The 14,597-nt window shown below is 43.1% G+C and overlaps 1 protein-coding gene across 4 annotated transcripts in view; it reads right to left on the bottom strand.

Annotated features, from left to right (window-relative positions):
• The window catches only part of RBPJ (recombination signal binding protein for immunoglobulin kappa J region), a 236,367-nt gene that overhangs the window by 66,842 nt on the left and 154,928 nt on the right, over nt 1-14,597 (bottom strand). For all 4 annotated transcript variants that reach the window (XM_033948044.1, XM_033948054.1, XM_033948063.1 and 1 more), the window contains one exon: nt 12,300-12,437. In XM_033948044.1, the coding sequence (XP_033803935.1) occupies nt 12,300-12,437 (138 nt within the window). The remainder of the gene's footprint in view (nt 1-12,299; nt 12,438-14,597) is intronic.

Raw genomic sequence — 14,597 nt, forward strand, 5'->3', positions numbered from 1 at the left:
AAAAAATGATTCAAGGACAAAAACAAACAGGAACAGAAGGGAAGAGGGGATAGGAACTATCTTTTCGGATAACATTCTATGGATAGACAAGTCAAAAGTAAAACTCTGTGGACAACACACTATATCTGGTAGAAAGCAAATAGCATAGTTACTCACCTGTAGCAGGTATTCTCAGAGGTCAGAAGGCAGATATCCTCACATATGAGCGACACTGTCCACGGAGATAGACACAAACATGTACCAAACTATACTGTCACTTTAAAACTTTAGCACTATCCATACCATGAATACATTTGTGCCTTCCTGCCAAACATCAGCTCATGGGACCTTCAATTCTGTCCAAAAGCTAAGAAGCAAACTAGGGGAGGTGAGCAGGTTGTGAGAATATCTGCCTGCTGTCCTCGGAGAACACCTGGTATAAGTGAGTAATTTCCGTGTTTCCCCAAAAATAAGACACTGTCTTATATTAATTTTGCGCCCAAAAAACGCATTAGGTCTTATTTTCAGGGACACACGGTATTTCAGCAGCCATTTCAAAGGCAAAGATAATGATATTCTTGAGAGTCTAAAAGAGAGTAATATACCGTATTTTTCGCACTATAAGATGCACCTGACCATAAGACGCACCCTAGATTTAGAGGAAAACAAGAAAAAAACCATTCTGAACCAAACTGTGTCAGCCAAATAGAATGCAGTGTAGTTGGATTGGGGTCAGCCCAAGCAGTGACTTACTGCTGTTGGAAAAATAGAGAAGTCTGAAGGACAAGGGCAGGATGGACCTAAGGGAGAATAAGGAGTACTGAACTCAAAGTAGTGGGGGATCCGAGACAGAGGTGATAAAATAGATAGGATATAGTGTAGTTGGATTGTGGTCAGCCCAAGCACTGACTTACTGCTGCTGGAAAAATAGAGAAGTCTGAAGGACAGGGGCAGGGTGGACCTAAGGGAGAATAAGGAGTACTGAACTCAGAGAAGTGGGAGATTTGAGACAGAGGTTCTGAACTCTTGGGGGGGGGGGGGCTGAGAGAAATGCAGGTAACAGGTGAGGAAGCAGCCTAGATTTAGAGGAGGAAAACAAGAAAAAAACATTCTGAACCAAATTGTGTCAGCCAAATAGGATGCAGTGTAGTTGGATTCGGGTCAGCCCAAGCAGTGATTTACTGCTGCTGGAAAAATAGAGAAGTCTGAAGGACAGGGGCAGGGTGGACCTAAGGGAGAATAAGGAGTACTGAACTCAATGTAGTGGGGGATCTGAGACAGAGGTGATAAAATAGATAGGATGGTGTAGTTGGATCGGGGTCAGCCCAAGCACTGACTTACTGCTGCTGGAAAAATAGAGAAGTCTGAAGGACAGGGGTAGGGTGGACCTAAGGGAGAATAAGGAGTACTAAACTCAGAGAAGTAGGGGATCTGAGACAGAGGTTCTGAACTCTTGGGGGGGGGGGGGGGGCTGAGAGAATTGCAGGCGATAACAGGTGAGGGAAACAGGAAGGAGGAGAAACCAGACTATGGAGAGATTTTGTAATATAAAGCAGGGCCCTTGACAAAGAACGCCAGCGGAAAGCAAAGGCTTCCTAGGCAAAGCAATCACTTTCCAGGCTGGAGACCAGCAGGGCTGCCCCCAATGCTCCTCACAGCTCAGAGCATCCTCAACTGGTGGCTTTAGGAAGGCGGCAGCCACCGTTCTCGGGAAGCAGCAGGACCCAGGCTCATGGGGCATTGACGTCACTCCCAGCTATGCGCTTCTCCCAGCACCACAACGGAGCCTCGGCCCACAAGGGATGTCAGCGTGCTGCTACTGAGTGCACGCCCTACCCTGACATCACTCCCCAGCCGCGCACTTCTTCCAGCACCACAACGGAGCCTTGGCCCACGAGGGAGGTCAGTATGCTGCTACTGTGTGCATGCCCCGCCGAAAAGGTAGACTTGTTCTGGGGGGAGAGGGGGTTTAATTACATTCACTCCATAAGCACAGAAGTTTACACCCACTTTTTGGGGAAAAAAAGTGTGTCTTACGGAGTGAAAAATACGGTAACTTATAAAGGCAATTAAGTATTTATCAAACTCATATCCATAAGAAAAAGACTGGGGTTGCTGACATTAGGAAATTAAATGTTAAAGAAGTGATAATGCCATAAGTATCTGCCTGTCAGTCTCTTATATCGCTCTCCAGTCTTCACTGTCTTTCACACATACATTTCCCCCTCCCTCCCAGTCACTGTCTCATTCTCATATCCTCTTCCAGTTTTTACCACTTAGAACATAAGCAATGCCTCCACTGGGTCAGACCCGAGGTCCATCGTGCCCAGCAGTCCGCTCACGCGGCGGCCCAACAGGTCCAGGACCTGTGCAGTAGCCCTCTATCTATACCCCTCTATCCCTTTTTCCAATTGTCCAATCCTTTCTTGAACTCCAGTACCGTACTCTGTCCTATTACGTCCTCTGGAAGCGCATTCCAGGTGTCCACCACACGCTGGGTAAAGAAAAACTTCCTAGCATTCGTTTTGAATTTGTCTCCTTCCAACTTTTCCGAATGCCCTCTTGTTCTTTTATGTTTTGAAAGTTTGAAAAATCTGTCCCTCTCTACTCTCTCTATGCCCTTCATGATCTTGTAGGTCTCTATCATGTCTCCTCTGAGTCTCCGCTTTTCCAGGGAGAAGAGCCCCAATCTCTCCAATCTTTCAGTGTATGAAAGGTTTTCCATGCCCTTAATCATTCGTGTCGCTCTCCTCTGGACCCTTTCAAGTATTGCCATATCCTTCTTAAGGTATGGTGACCAATACTGAACACAGTACTCCAGGTGCGGGCGCACCATTGCCCGATACAACGGCAGAATGACTTCTCTCATTCTGGTCGTAATACCCTTCTTAATAATACCCAACATTCTGTTTGCCTTCTTCGCGGCTGCTGCACATTGTGCTGTTGACTTCATTGTTGTGTCCACCAGTACACCCAAATCTCTTTCAAGGTTACTTCCCTCTAATACCAATCCCCCTATTTGGTAGCTGAACATCGGGTTCTTTCTCCCTATATGCATGACCTTGCATTTCCCTACATTGAAGTCCATCTGCCATTTGTTCGCCCACTCCTCCAGTTTGTTTAGGTCCCTTTGTAGGTCCTCACACTCTTCCGCATTTCTAACCCTTCTACAGAGTTTAGTGTCATCCGCAAATTTGATAACTTCACACTTCGTCCCTGTTTCCAGGTCATTTATAAATACATTGAACAGCAGCGGTCCGAGTACAGACCCCTGCGGAACTCCGCTCGTGACTTTCCTCCAGCCTGAGTAGTGACCCTTCACTCCAACCCTCTGTCTTCTCACCTTGCAAATAGCGCATTTACTACTTCCCTGTTGCTGCCATTCCGCTCCCTGTTAGCATGAGAGAAGTTTGGACAGGTCTCGTGGTTTAGAATTTTGCGAGACTTGCCAAACTTCCTGCATTGAGCGGCTTAAGCCGTCCAACAGGATGGGAGGGAGAGATGGAAGGGGGGCGGGGCGGAAGTGCTGCTACCGGCGAATCCTGCGCTTCAAGTAGGGCTTATTTTCGGGGTAGATCTTATTTTCGGGGAAACACGGTATGCTTTCTCTGAGGACAAGCAGGCAGTATATTCTCACATATGGGACTTCCAAGCTGCCAGACTCATGTCTCTAGGAAAAGGGTTAAATATAACTGTCACGAGGCTGGTGAAATCCCTGAAGATGGAAGGAAGATGGCTTTTAAAGAGAGATAAATTTTGAGAACTGCGTGATCAAACTGTCATCTAGAATGTTGATCTAAGCAGTAATGAGAAGTAAACATGTGGACTGACGACTAAGTGGCTGATTTGCAGATATCTTGAATGGGAGTGGAACCTAAATGTGCAATAGAAGTTGTAATACTCTTACTCTATGAGCAGTGACATGGTCATCTAGCGTCAGCCCAGCCTGAGAATATGCAGAGGATATGCAGTTTGCTAGCCAGCATGAAATAGCCCTTTTGGTAACTGGAACTCCCAATCTGTTAGGGTCAAAGGAGATAAACATTTAAGTTGTAGACCTATGTGATTTGGTTCGATCCAAGTAGTAGGCATGTGGTTTTGGAAAGAAAATGGGTAAAACAATTGACTGGTTGAGATGAAATTCAGAGACCACTTTCGGCAAAAACTTCAGATGAGTACAGAGGACATCCTTGTTGTGATGGATTTGATACCAGTGCTTATAATTTGCTGACTCAATGTGCAGAAGTACAATCAGGAAAGTCACTTTCTAGGTGAGGTGCTTTAGTGAAGCAGACCAGAGGGGTTCAAAATGGTGGCTTCATGAGTACAGAAAGAACAACATTTGAATCCCATTCCACAGGCAGTGGTCTGAGTGAAGGCTTGATGTGGTAAAGACCTTTCTTGAATCTGGAGACCAATGGATGCATAGAGATAGGTTTACTATTTGAATATGAAAGGCACTGACTGCACTGGATACGTACTGAAAATGTTTGACGTCCAGAATTTGAAAGATGAAGAAGTTAGAGGACATGTGACTGGATTTAAGGAGCAGAGATCACACTAAATAGTAAATCATGCCCACTACAGTAGCTAAGTTATAGAAGCTATACAACTATTAAAAGAGAATAGGACCTTGGGTTTTTCCAATTTGATGAGTGGGGTTTATAAGTTTATGTAATATACTGAGACTAATTGTCTGACTTTAAGAAGTTGCTGAAGATGAGGCTTTAAATTATATATTTTGCTTGACTTTGGAAATTTTTATAAGTTTTATTTTATGTGATTATTTTTTTGTTGTTTGTTTTGCTGTTATGAATTTTGAGCTACTTTTTGGTAGAAGCGGTATAGAAATTCTCATGTCATATCAACATGCCTGCATGACCCATTTGTCTGTTGTTACATGGGTCCAACATGGATAAAAATGATTGTTGCTGTTGTCCAGGTCTTGCCGCTTCTGGGTAGGTAGAACCAACATTTTAGCCAACATGAAACCAGTTCTACCTATCCAGACCCAGCAAGACCCGAACAGCAACAATCATGACACCAGCCACGGAAGCCTAAGAGAACACGGATAAAAATGGTGAATTCAGCCTCCCACTGGTAATTGTGTTGGTAGAATGGGGGAGGAGGGGGGGATGTTGGCTAAGCTCTCTATAAGAAAATCAAAAAGACTCAGACTTTGAAGGAAGAGGCATTTGCTGCTTTTGTTGCCTTTGTTGATGAGAAGGCAGGCTGAGAAAAACAACACCTGGATTGATAAGGTTGTCGTCAATAAGGAACAGAGCATTTTTGTGACTGCTTTGTAGGTGAAACAGACTGTACTCTGGACAATGTTGTCATACAATCAGTATGCTTCTTTATTTTTTTCATAGTCAAAATTCTAACTAGTAAATCCAGCAGTGTAATTAAATAAACTTCACATCATTGGTCTCCTGTATTTAATTTTAATTTAATTTAATTCTTATATACCGCTAATAACCGTGAGGTTTCTAAGCGGTTTACAAAAATGATGCATTAAAAGATACAATAAATAAAAATAAATAAGATAGGTACTTGGAAATTCCCTAACTGTCCCAAAGGCTCACAATCTAATTAAAGTACCTGAAGAAACAATTTATGAAAAGTAAAGATAAAAATATAAAGACAGAGGTAGAGATAGAGATAGAAATGAATATTCCAACAAGATGGTGGCCAGTTAGGTCATCTTCTGTGCTGTCTTCCTTGTCCTGCTTTTGTTTTATTTTGCCTTTGTTGATTTTTCTTTTAAATTTCTTTTTTGTTGGTTTTTTGTTCTATCTCTGTTGTTTTCATTTGGGACTTCCAATCTCGTTGGTGTTTGCTTCTTTTGAGCTCACCTACCGATTTCCAGTTTGACAGTTGCTCCAATCTGGCAGCTGAGGGAGCCGTTGCCTGATGCCTGAATGGTTCTATGGTGACGGTTAAGAGTTGAAGAATTGGGTCCTGTTTCTTTTCGTGATGTATGGGAGAGTTCTGGCTTTCGGCTCTTTGTGTTCATGTCCAGCCACTAGCGGAGAGGAGTGTGGGAGCACTGCTTCACCCCCTCCCGAACCAGCATAGGACCAGCTCCGTTGAATTCAAACTGCAACAACGGCGTGCTGAGGGCAGATGAAGGCGGGACCTGTCCCACGCCGCCACGGAGGGACTACATCGGACCGGCATGCAGGTCGGTCGAGCCAGCTCGACCTCCTCCCCGTTACCAGCAGGAAGAGGAGATTAAATCTTTTCTCCCTATTAGGTCGTGGGAGAGGCGGAGCAGTGATCGCACTTCTCTCCTGAGCGGGCTGGCGAAAAGATGTCAGCCCGCTGCTTGAAAGCAATCTTTTTTTTTTGTTTCCCCTGCTGGGTCGAGGGAGAGGCGGAGCGATGCTCACACGCCACTCCTGAGCTGACACTCTTCAATATTAATATGAAGATCTACATGCAGTGGAACTGTGACCAGGTGCCCTGCTGGAGAGGGGCTCCCGATACTGCTGCTGGTCTCAGTGAGCCGTTAGCACCGCTTCTTTCAAAGTGTTCTCCCCTGCTGGATCGGGGGAGGGGTGTAACTGTGATCAGGTGCCCTGCTGGAGAGGGGCTCCCGATACTGCTGCTGGTCTCGGTGAGCCGTGTACAAATCAATTTTTTTTTTGTTAAAGTTGAAAAACACAAAATGCTTCAAGCAAAAAAGATAAACAGTGGCCCGGTAAGGCAGCTATACAAGCTAAGTTTATCTTTTTTGCTTGAAGCATTTTGTGTTTTTGAACTTTAACCCCCCCCCAAAATTTATTTGTAAAAATTTGCTCTGTGATTTACCCTGTGAAGGTATTTGACTCATATAAAACTGAATCTTTATTTTTTTCAGCAGCTTCCTTTATTTGGTCTCCAAAAAGGTTGTCCCCACTACAAGGCATGTTTGACAGATAGTCTTGAACATTGGGCTCCAGTCGGAAACACAGAGCCATGCCTGTCTGCGGCCCGTCAGGTACTATTTTGAGGCCCTCTGTATCCTATATAATAAAACGCTAGCCACGCATGCGCACTCATACCTGTGTGATCTGTAATCCCTGATCTGTAGGTCCGTGGCCCGAGTGCGTATGCGGCGGTTAGACAAAGCGGGAGAAACAGACTCCACTCAGAGACGCCATTGACACAGACAAAGTGCTGCACAGGTACTGGAGGGGGAGAGCTTCTGCACATACCCTCCCGGCGAGATAACTTAAATAACAAACCTCCCTCCAGCGTTGGCAGCCGCAGCACGTTAAACAGGCTGCTTGGCGACTTTCTCCTGCAGTTGAGTCCCTCTGCCGCGTCACTAATGATGTCATCAATGACGCGACACAGAGACTCAACGGCAAAAGAAAGCCGCGAACCAGCCTGTTTAGCGTGCTGCAGCTGCCAACGCTGGAGGGAGGTTTGTTATTTGTCCCATGGTCCCGACTCCAAACCTGCTACACTCGCAGCACTGGCCGCCATTGCTGGACTCCCTGCTCTTCGGTAACTCAGTTCTCCCGATGTCTTGCCGCCCCTCCCCCTTTCCATGGTCCCGACTCCAAACCTGCCTACTCCAGCAGCCTGCAGTACTCTGCACACGCTGCTTCGGGCCCTTCTACTGCCCTGATTTACTCTGGCATGTCTCTGATGACATCATCAGAGACGCGGCAGAGTAAATCAGGGCAGTAGAAGGCCCCGAAGCAGCGTGTGCAGAGTGCTGTAGGCTGGAGTCGGCAGGTTTGTCAGGACCGTGGGAAGGAAGGGGGGGGCGGCAACTGACTAAAGAAGCTGCCTAGACCGTGAGAAGGGAAAGGGGGGGAAGGGAAAACGCTGCTGCTGCACAGGGAAGAGGTGTGGAGGGAGGGAAATGGAGAGGGAGGGAATGCTGCTGTGGCTGCTCAGGGAAGTGGGGGGGGAGAGAAATGCTGCTGCATAGGAGGCTGGGAGAGAGACAGACAGATAGAAAGAATGACAGACAGTGGGAGGAAGGGAGACAGAAAGAAAAGAAGAAAGACACAGGGGTAGGGAGAGACAGAAAGACAAACAGACAAAGGGGGCCAGGGAGAGAGACAGACAGAAAGAAAGATAGCGGGAGGGAGAGAGAGACAGAAATAAAGAAAGACAGACAGACATATATTCTAGCACCCGTTAATGTAACGGGTTGCTGTTCCGGCTTCAGGCCTTCCTCTCTGGCCGGTCCTAACTACTTCCTGTTTTCATGAACACAGGACCTGCCAGAGAGGAATACCTGAAGCCAGCAACAGCAATGAATAATGAATGCTGCTGTTGCCTGATGAAGTAGTTGAAGGAGGAAAGTGAGCAGAGGGGGAGAGAATGGCTTGGAGGGAAGAACAGATGGCAGGGCATGGAGGGAAGGAGGAAGGTATGCCAGACCAAAGGAAAAGGAAAGAGGAGATGGAGAGAGGCCATATGGGACAGAGAGAGAGAGGGCAGTTAATGGAAGGGGCAACATAGAGGGTGAACAGTATTCTAGCACCCGTTAATGTAACGGGCTTAATGACTAGTGTTTATCATAATCACAAAAGTAAAATAAAACAGTTTCTTGATCATATGTCTCTTTAGCTATAAATTACAATATTATTATTAAGACTTAGCCAAAAGGAAAGATTTATGAACTATAAAGAGTTTTACCTCATGCAAAATTGTCATTTCTTTATTAAGACATTAACTATTTTTTCTGAGGCCCTCCAAGTTCCTACAAATCCAAAATGTGGCCCTGCAAAGGGTTTGAGTTTGAGACCACTGGTATAATGTGTTAAACTTTCTAGGAGTTACTGGGACTGTGAAAGTATTTTTAAAGAGAGCTTCCTTCATTAAGTGATTAGACCATATGACAGTCTAATGCTTTCATGATTTCCGCTTGAGGTTCCTGCTCAGATTCCATATGAATGGGAAGTCAGACCCATAAAAGAAAGACTTTCAAGTGAAAGATCAATGGAATTCCATAAGACTCCTCACTGGAGACGTCTATGTCAGACATATGTCTGCCATTGTCCTCAACATGATGTCTAGTGGAACAAGATACGGAACGTCGAGGGAAGCATCATAAAGAGTGTCGAGATAGTGAAGGAGATGTGCATCAAGAGTACCTCGATGGAGATGTCGAGTGTCAAGAGGAGGCTTGGGAAATATGCCTTGAGAAAGAGGCATGAGGTGAATGAATTTGAAGAGAAGTTAGACGTTGAGACATGGAAGCTCAATGCTTGGATGTAGATCAGTGTTCTTCAACCTTTTTACACCGGTGGAAATAAAAGAATTGTTTTGTGGACCAGCACCAGTCCGCAGACTGGCAGTTGAAGAACACTGGGCCAAGACGTGGCCAGACCCCACTCATCTCCACCCCAGACTCTGCCCCCATAATAGTACTAATTATAACACAATTTTTTCCATTCATTTTTCATATATACACTCACATAATATAATTTTATTAACACATAATGGTTAACCACAAAGCTATATTCCTAAATTTGCCATTGGTGATTATATTTGTTTTTTGCATCAATAAAAAAAAAATTGTTTGATCATAAACTACACAAAGCACACTGTATGCTTCTCAACATTCATTCCTACCAGAAAACAGATAACCTCTTTGCAAATAGGGGACAAAAAATTAAAAGTACTAATGTATACAAACAAAACCCTAAGATGCAAGACTCTGCATGTAGTACAACCCTAGAGAAAAAGAAACAAATGCATTTCTTCCTGAACAGTGCAAAATACAGACAGCAGATGTACATGCCAGCCATGTGGACTGGCAGCAAATTTCTGCAGACCGGCACCGGTCCAGGGACCAGTGGTTGAAGATCACTGATGTAGATCAATGTCAAGATGATGAATCATGATGTTATGATGAAGAACAATGTTGAGGATGTGAAATCTGCAAAGCAGCATCTGGTTGAAGTATATCAAGCTGGGCTGAAGCTGAGGCATGCTGCTTTGAGGAGACAGCATCTGGGACGCCAATTCCTGCTGCAAAAGGACATTAATTTGATCCTGCAAGGAAGGTGGAAAATAGTCAAAGGTACAGTTGTCTCAGATTGACATTGAAGCATTGGGAACTTAGATGACCAATCGCAGAAAGCATCATGAGCTATGGAGAGCGTTCCAAATGTCGACGCTTCTGAGTAATGGAAGATGGTGAGGAGGTAGAAGTCCATGTAAAATGCAAATCCTGACGCTTCTTAGATTTTTTTGAGAGGTCCTCCAAGGTCTGATGTGTAGAAGAGCCGGAGCCTCCTCTGGAAAGAACTGGCAGTTGACGAGATGTTGACATCAATGTCAATGGAGGAGGCACTTGGGCTGGTAATGGGTCTGTAGACATGGTAGAGGAAGACCCAAAAAGCTTCTCAAACTGGATTTGATGAGCCTTTAGAGCTCTTTTTCGCATGAGACCATAAAAAGTTACAAGAAACATCCCGATGCTCAGGATCAAGATATTGCACACACCAACTGTAAGGGTCTGAGTCTGAAATGGTCCTGTTACATTGAGAAAATTTCTTGAATCCACTGGGCATCAGGGTCATCAATGGGAAAACCGCTGATGCTAAGTCAAACGACTCAATCATAGTGGAGGTTGAGTAGAAAAGCACCTGAAAAGGAGTCGACGCTCCTGGTCACGTCAGAGACGGAAACCCTTCCGAAGGCCCAAAAAAAAGCAAAACATGGAAACAAATTATATCAAAATTAATAAAACAAAATGGCACAGAAACACACCTAAAGTGAAAAAGTCCTGCCATTTGGCCTTGCCTCTGCTCTGAGAGTTTTCACCAAGTGTCTAATCGTAGTGGCTGCGACTTTGCACAACTACGGGTTTCATATCTACCCATACTTAGATAACTGGTTAGTCAAAGCTTCTTCACTGTCTCTGGTGCACACAGGAGTGTTTGAAAAGCACAGCTTCTTTGCTCCATGGAAAATTAAGAATTTAAGTTTGCTTGAGTCGACATTGGGCAGGAAGGCACACGTGCATGTGTGGTATGGACAATGTTAAAGTTTTAAAATGACAGTACACTTTGGTACATGTCCATGCCAGGCCCTGTGGCCAACATCACCCATTTGTGAGAATATACTGCCTGCTTGTCCTTGGAGAAACACCATTTCATAGTAAGAACCTCATACAAATAAACAATCAAACATGGCGGTGATGGTATGGCGATGCTTTGCTGCCTCAGAACCTGGAAAACTTGCCATTGTTGAATGAATCATGAATTCTGCACTATCATAAACTTCTCAAGGAGCATGTCCAATCTTCTGTCTGTGGACTGCAGCTAAAGCATAATTGGGTTATGCAGCAAGACAATGATGTAAAACATAATGGCAAATCTATATTTCAATGGCTGAGGAGAAACAAAATTAAAGTTTTGGATTGTCCTTGTCAAAATTCTGACCAGAACTCAATAGAGATGCTGTGACAGGACCTAAAACAGGCAGTTTATGCATGAAAACCTACGAACGTGTCGGAATTAAAGCAGTTTTGCAAAGAAGAGTGGACTAAGATTCCTTAACAGTAAATTGAAAGATTGCTACCAAATTATAGGAAGTGTATGATTGCAATTATTATTGCTAAAAGTGGTGTAATCAGTTATTAAGTTTAAGGGGTAATACTTTTTCACATGGGCAATATGGTGCTGGATAACTTTATTCCTTAAATAAATGAAGTAGTAATTTTAAAACTGTGTTATATGTTTACTCATTCCCTTTGTCTCATATAGTATAACATATTTTGTTTAAAGATCAGAAACCATTCAATATGACAAATGCAATAATGCAGGAAATCTGGATGGGAGGGACAGTTGCATCTCAATGGAAGTTTAGATACTAATAGTGCTATGGGGTATAAAACTGAGACTTCTGGTCACAGCACTTTTAAGATGCTGAGTATTTATGCTTTGGATACTCCTGAAAATCTTTATGAGTATCATTTGTACTGCATGTTATGACACCCTTCCAGGTACAGATTATTTAAAATTAGGCTAAGTGGATCTCATAAGTTGCTGATGTCTTCTTTTGCATATTACACTCTTCATCAGGAGGAGACTGTGGCATAGTGGTTAGAACTACAGTTGTGGGTTTAAACTCTGCGCTGCTCTCTATGACCCTGGGCAAATCACTTAATCCTCCACTGCCCAAGGTACATTAGATAGATTGAGGGCCCACTGGGACAGATAGAGAAAATGCTTGAAGTACCTGTATGTAAACTAGCTTTGAGTGTGGTTATATAACTACAACAAGGAGGTATACAAGTCCTAATCAATGGAACATTGTCCCTTAACCTGTTCCAAAAATGGTATTTTTACACAAATACTTACAAAGATGAATGTAAAATGCTCCCCACTGCTGTGAACTTGCATGGAAGTTACCTCCTTCTACGTGCAAGTATCGTGTACTAACAGTTTGAGATCGCAGTCTATTAAATAGTGCCACTTTTGTCCCTGATGCAATACATACTGGAAAATAAAGATCATCATACTCATTATACATTTTAAAATCTCATACAAACATTACATAATGCTTTACAACTAAAGGAGAAAGATTCTGAACTTATACAGATGTGGCTCACCTGTAAGAGTTATGTTCCTTAAGTCAGCAGGATTGAGAAGGCACACAATTAGGTGACTTTATTGCACAGCACTAGCAAAAAAACAGCTCTCCAAGAGTTCAAAACTAAGTATAAAATTATGCTCAAACTTAAAGAAAATGCAGCTTTTGGGAAGGTGGGAGAAATTGAGTGTTCCTGATCAGTGCTGCTGTTGACAGAAAATATTGTTACAGGTGAGCATATCCTTTTTCCACTGACCAGCAGGATTGAGTCAGTTACATAAAGGGATGATTCTCAGGTCCAGAGCCACTCAATGATGTTTCATAATTTGTCTAATTTCCAGCAATGATTAATTTACAGATAACGATGCAAGAATTGCTGAAGTTGCAGATACAAGCCAATTGGTACAGCTTGACCAAAAGCACTTTCCTCTGAATGAACACTGGTCCAAGAATTAGAGAAACGCGTGAACATATGAAGTGAGTATCACACAGCTGCTTTGTGTATACTGTACAGCAGTGGTTACAAACTCGCGGCCCACCAGGTACTATTTTGAGGCCCTCGGTATGTTTCCATTGTTCTGGAACGTTGCCTGCCTCACTGCTGTAACCTCACGCAAGCGCTTTCCTGCGTCTGTACGTGATTGTGAGGTGGAGTGGAGAGGTCAATCGTGTACAGACGCAGCAAAGCACTTGTGTGAGGTTACAGCAGTGAGGCAGGCAACGTTCCAGAACATTGGAGTCAATGCAACTTGTGCGTGTGTACGTAATCTCATGAACTCTCATGAAATTTGGCACTTCTCCTGGCGGTGACTGCTTGATGTAAGATGGCGGTTGTGTCCGGTGCTAGAGGAGGTGAAAGCTGAAGGCAATTGCGAACGCAACCACCGGTCACTTAAGGCACAAGTTTTCCAGGCACAAGTCGGATATTGATTTTCCTCTCTACAAAAAAGCCTAGAGGACTACACCAAAATCTTGTCTCTTGCAGTTGGTACTTTAGATTAGAATCTAAATCACAATTTTGCATGAGGTAAAACTCTTTATAGTTTATAAATATTTCCTTAATTGCTTTTCATAATTTCAGCTATACACATTTGAAAGCAGTGCAACATGCAGAAAGTGAAAAACTATCTAAACTTCACTTTCTGCATGTTGCACTGCTTTCAGATGTGTATAGCTGAACGGAAAGATTTATAAACTCTAACAAGTTTTACCTCATGCAAAGTTGTCATTTCTTTAATAAGAAATTAACTATTTTTCTGTGGCCCTCCAAGTACCTACAAATCCAAAATGTGGCTTTGCAAAGGGTTTGAGTTTGAGACGCTGCTGTACAGGGTAGCAGACTTCAAGAGATCTATAGCAGCTGTACTGATGTTGATTTGATGATGTTTAAGCTTACTGGCTAGAGTAGTACCCAACTGCTCATAACAGAATTGAATACTGGATGCTAGCCAATTAGTAAAGGCACATTTAACCACTAAAGTACCAAGTACATTGGACTAAAGGAGTCAAAACAGCAGCATTGACTTCATAGATTTCATTTTGTTAGGGTGAGAAATGGATGTGATTTTAGCCCTTGGAAGAATGAGGACATTACATTGTTGCATTCTGAACTTTAGAAGTATGGACAGAATTTAATGGAAGTCAAGGGATCCTGATTGTGATTCCTATAAAACTTGATTATCTGAATATATAGCAGTTTAGGAGGAAACCAATAACTATTTTAGAGTTAAAAAATTTGTTACTATGAATTGGCATAAGAATTATTTAATATTAGTTTCTTAATAGAAGAAAGGACATGTGCTGCTAATTTGGTGCTAATAGTTGAAGAATTTGTGTATTATCTTTTTTTTTTTAATTTCAAAAGCTAATGTTTTACAGCAGCTGGATGTAAGACAACAGTTTGAGGATGGGGTTGATTTGTCTATGAAGTGGGAGTGTTTTGAGAAGGTGGGTAAGTTTAAAATAGTGAACCATTCTAAGAAACTTGACCCAGACAAAATCACTTCAAAATGGCTAGGAAAATGAGTTATAAAAATAAAAAATAAAAAAAATAGATGTGTCCCTTA

Source organism: Geotrypetes seraphini, chromosome 1 (genome assembly GCF_902459505.1).
Source record: "Geotrypetes seraphini chromosome 1, aGeoSer1.1, whole genome shotgun sequence".
Classification (NCBI taxonomy): domain Eukaryota; kingdom Metazoa; phylum Chordata; class Amphibia; order Gymnophiona; family Dermophiidae; genus Geotrypetes; species Geotrypetes seraphini.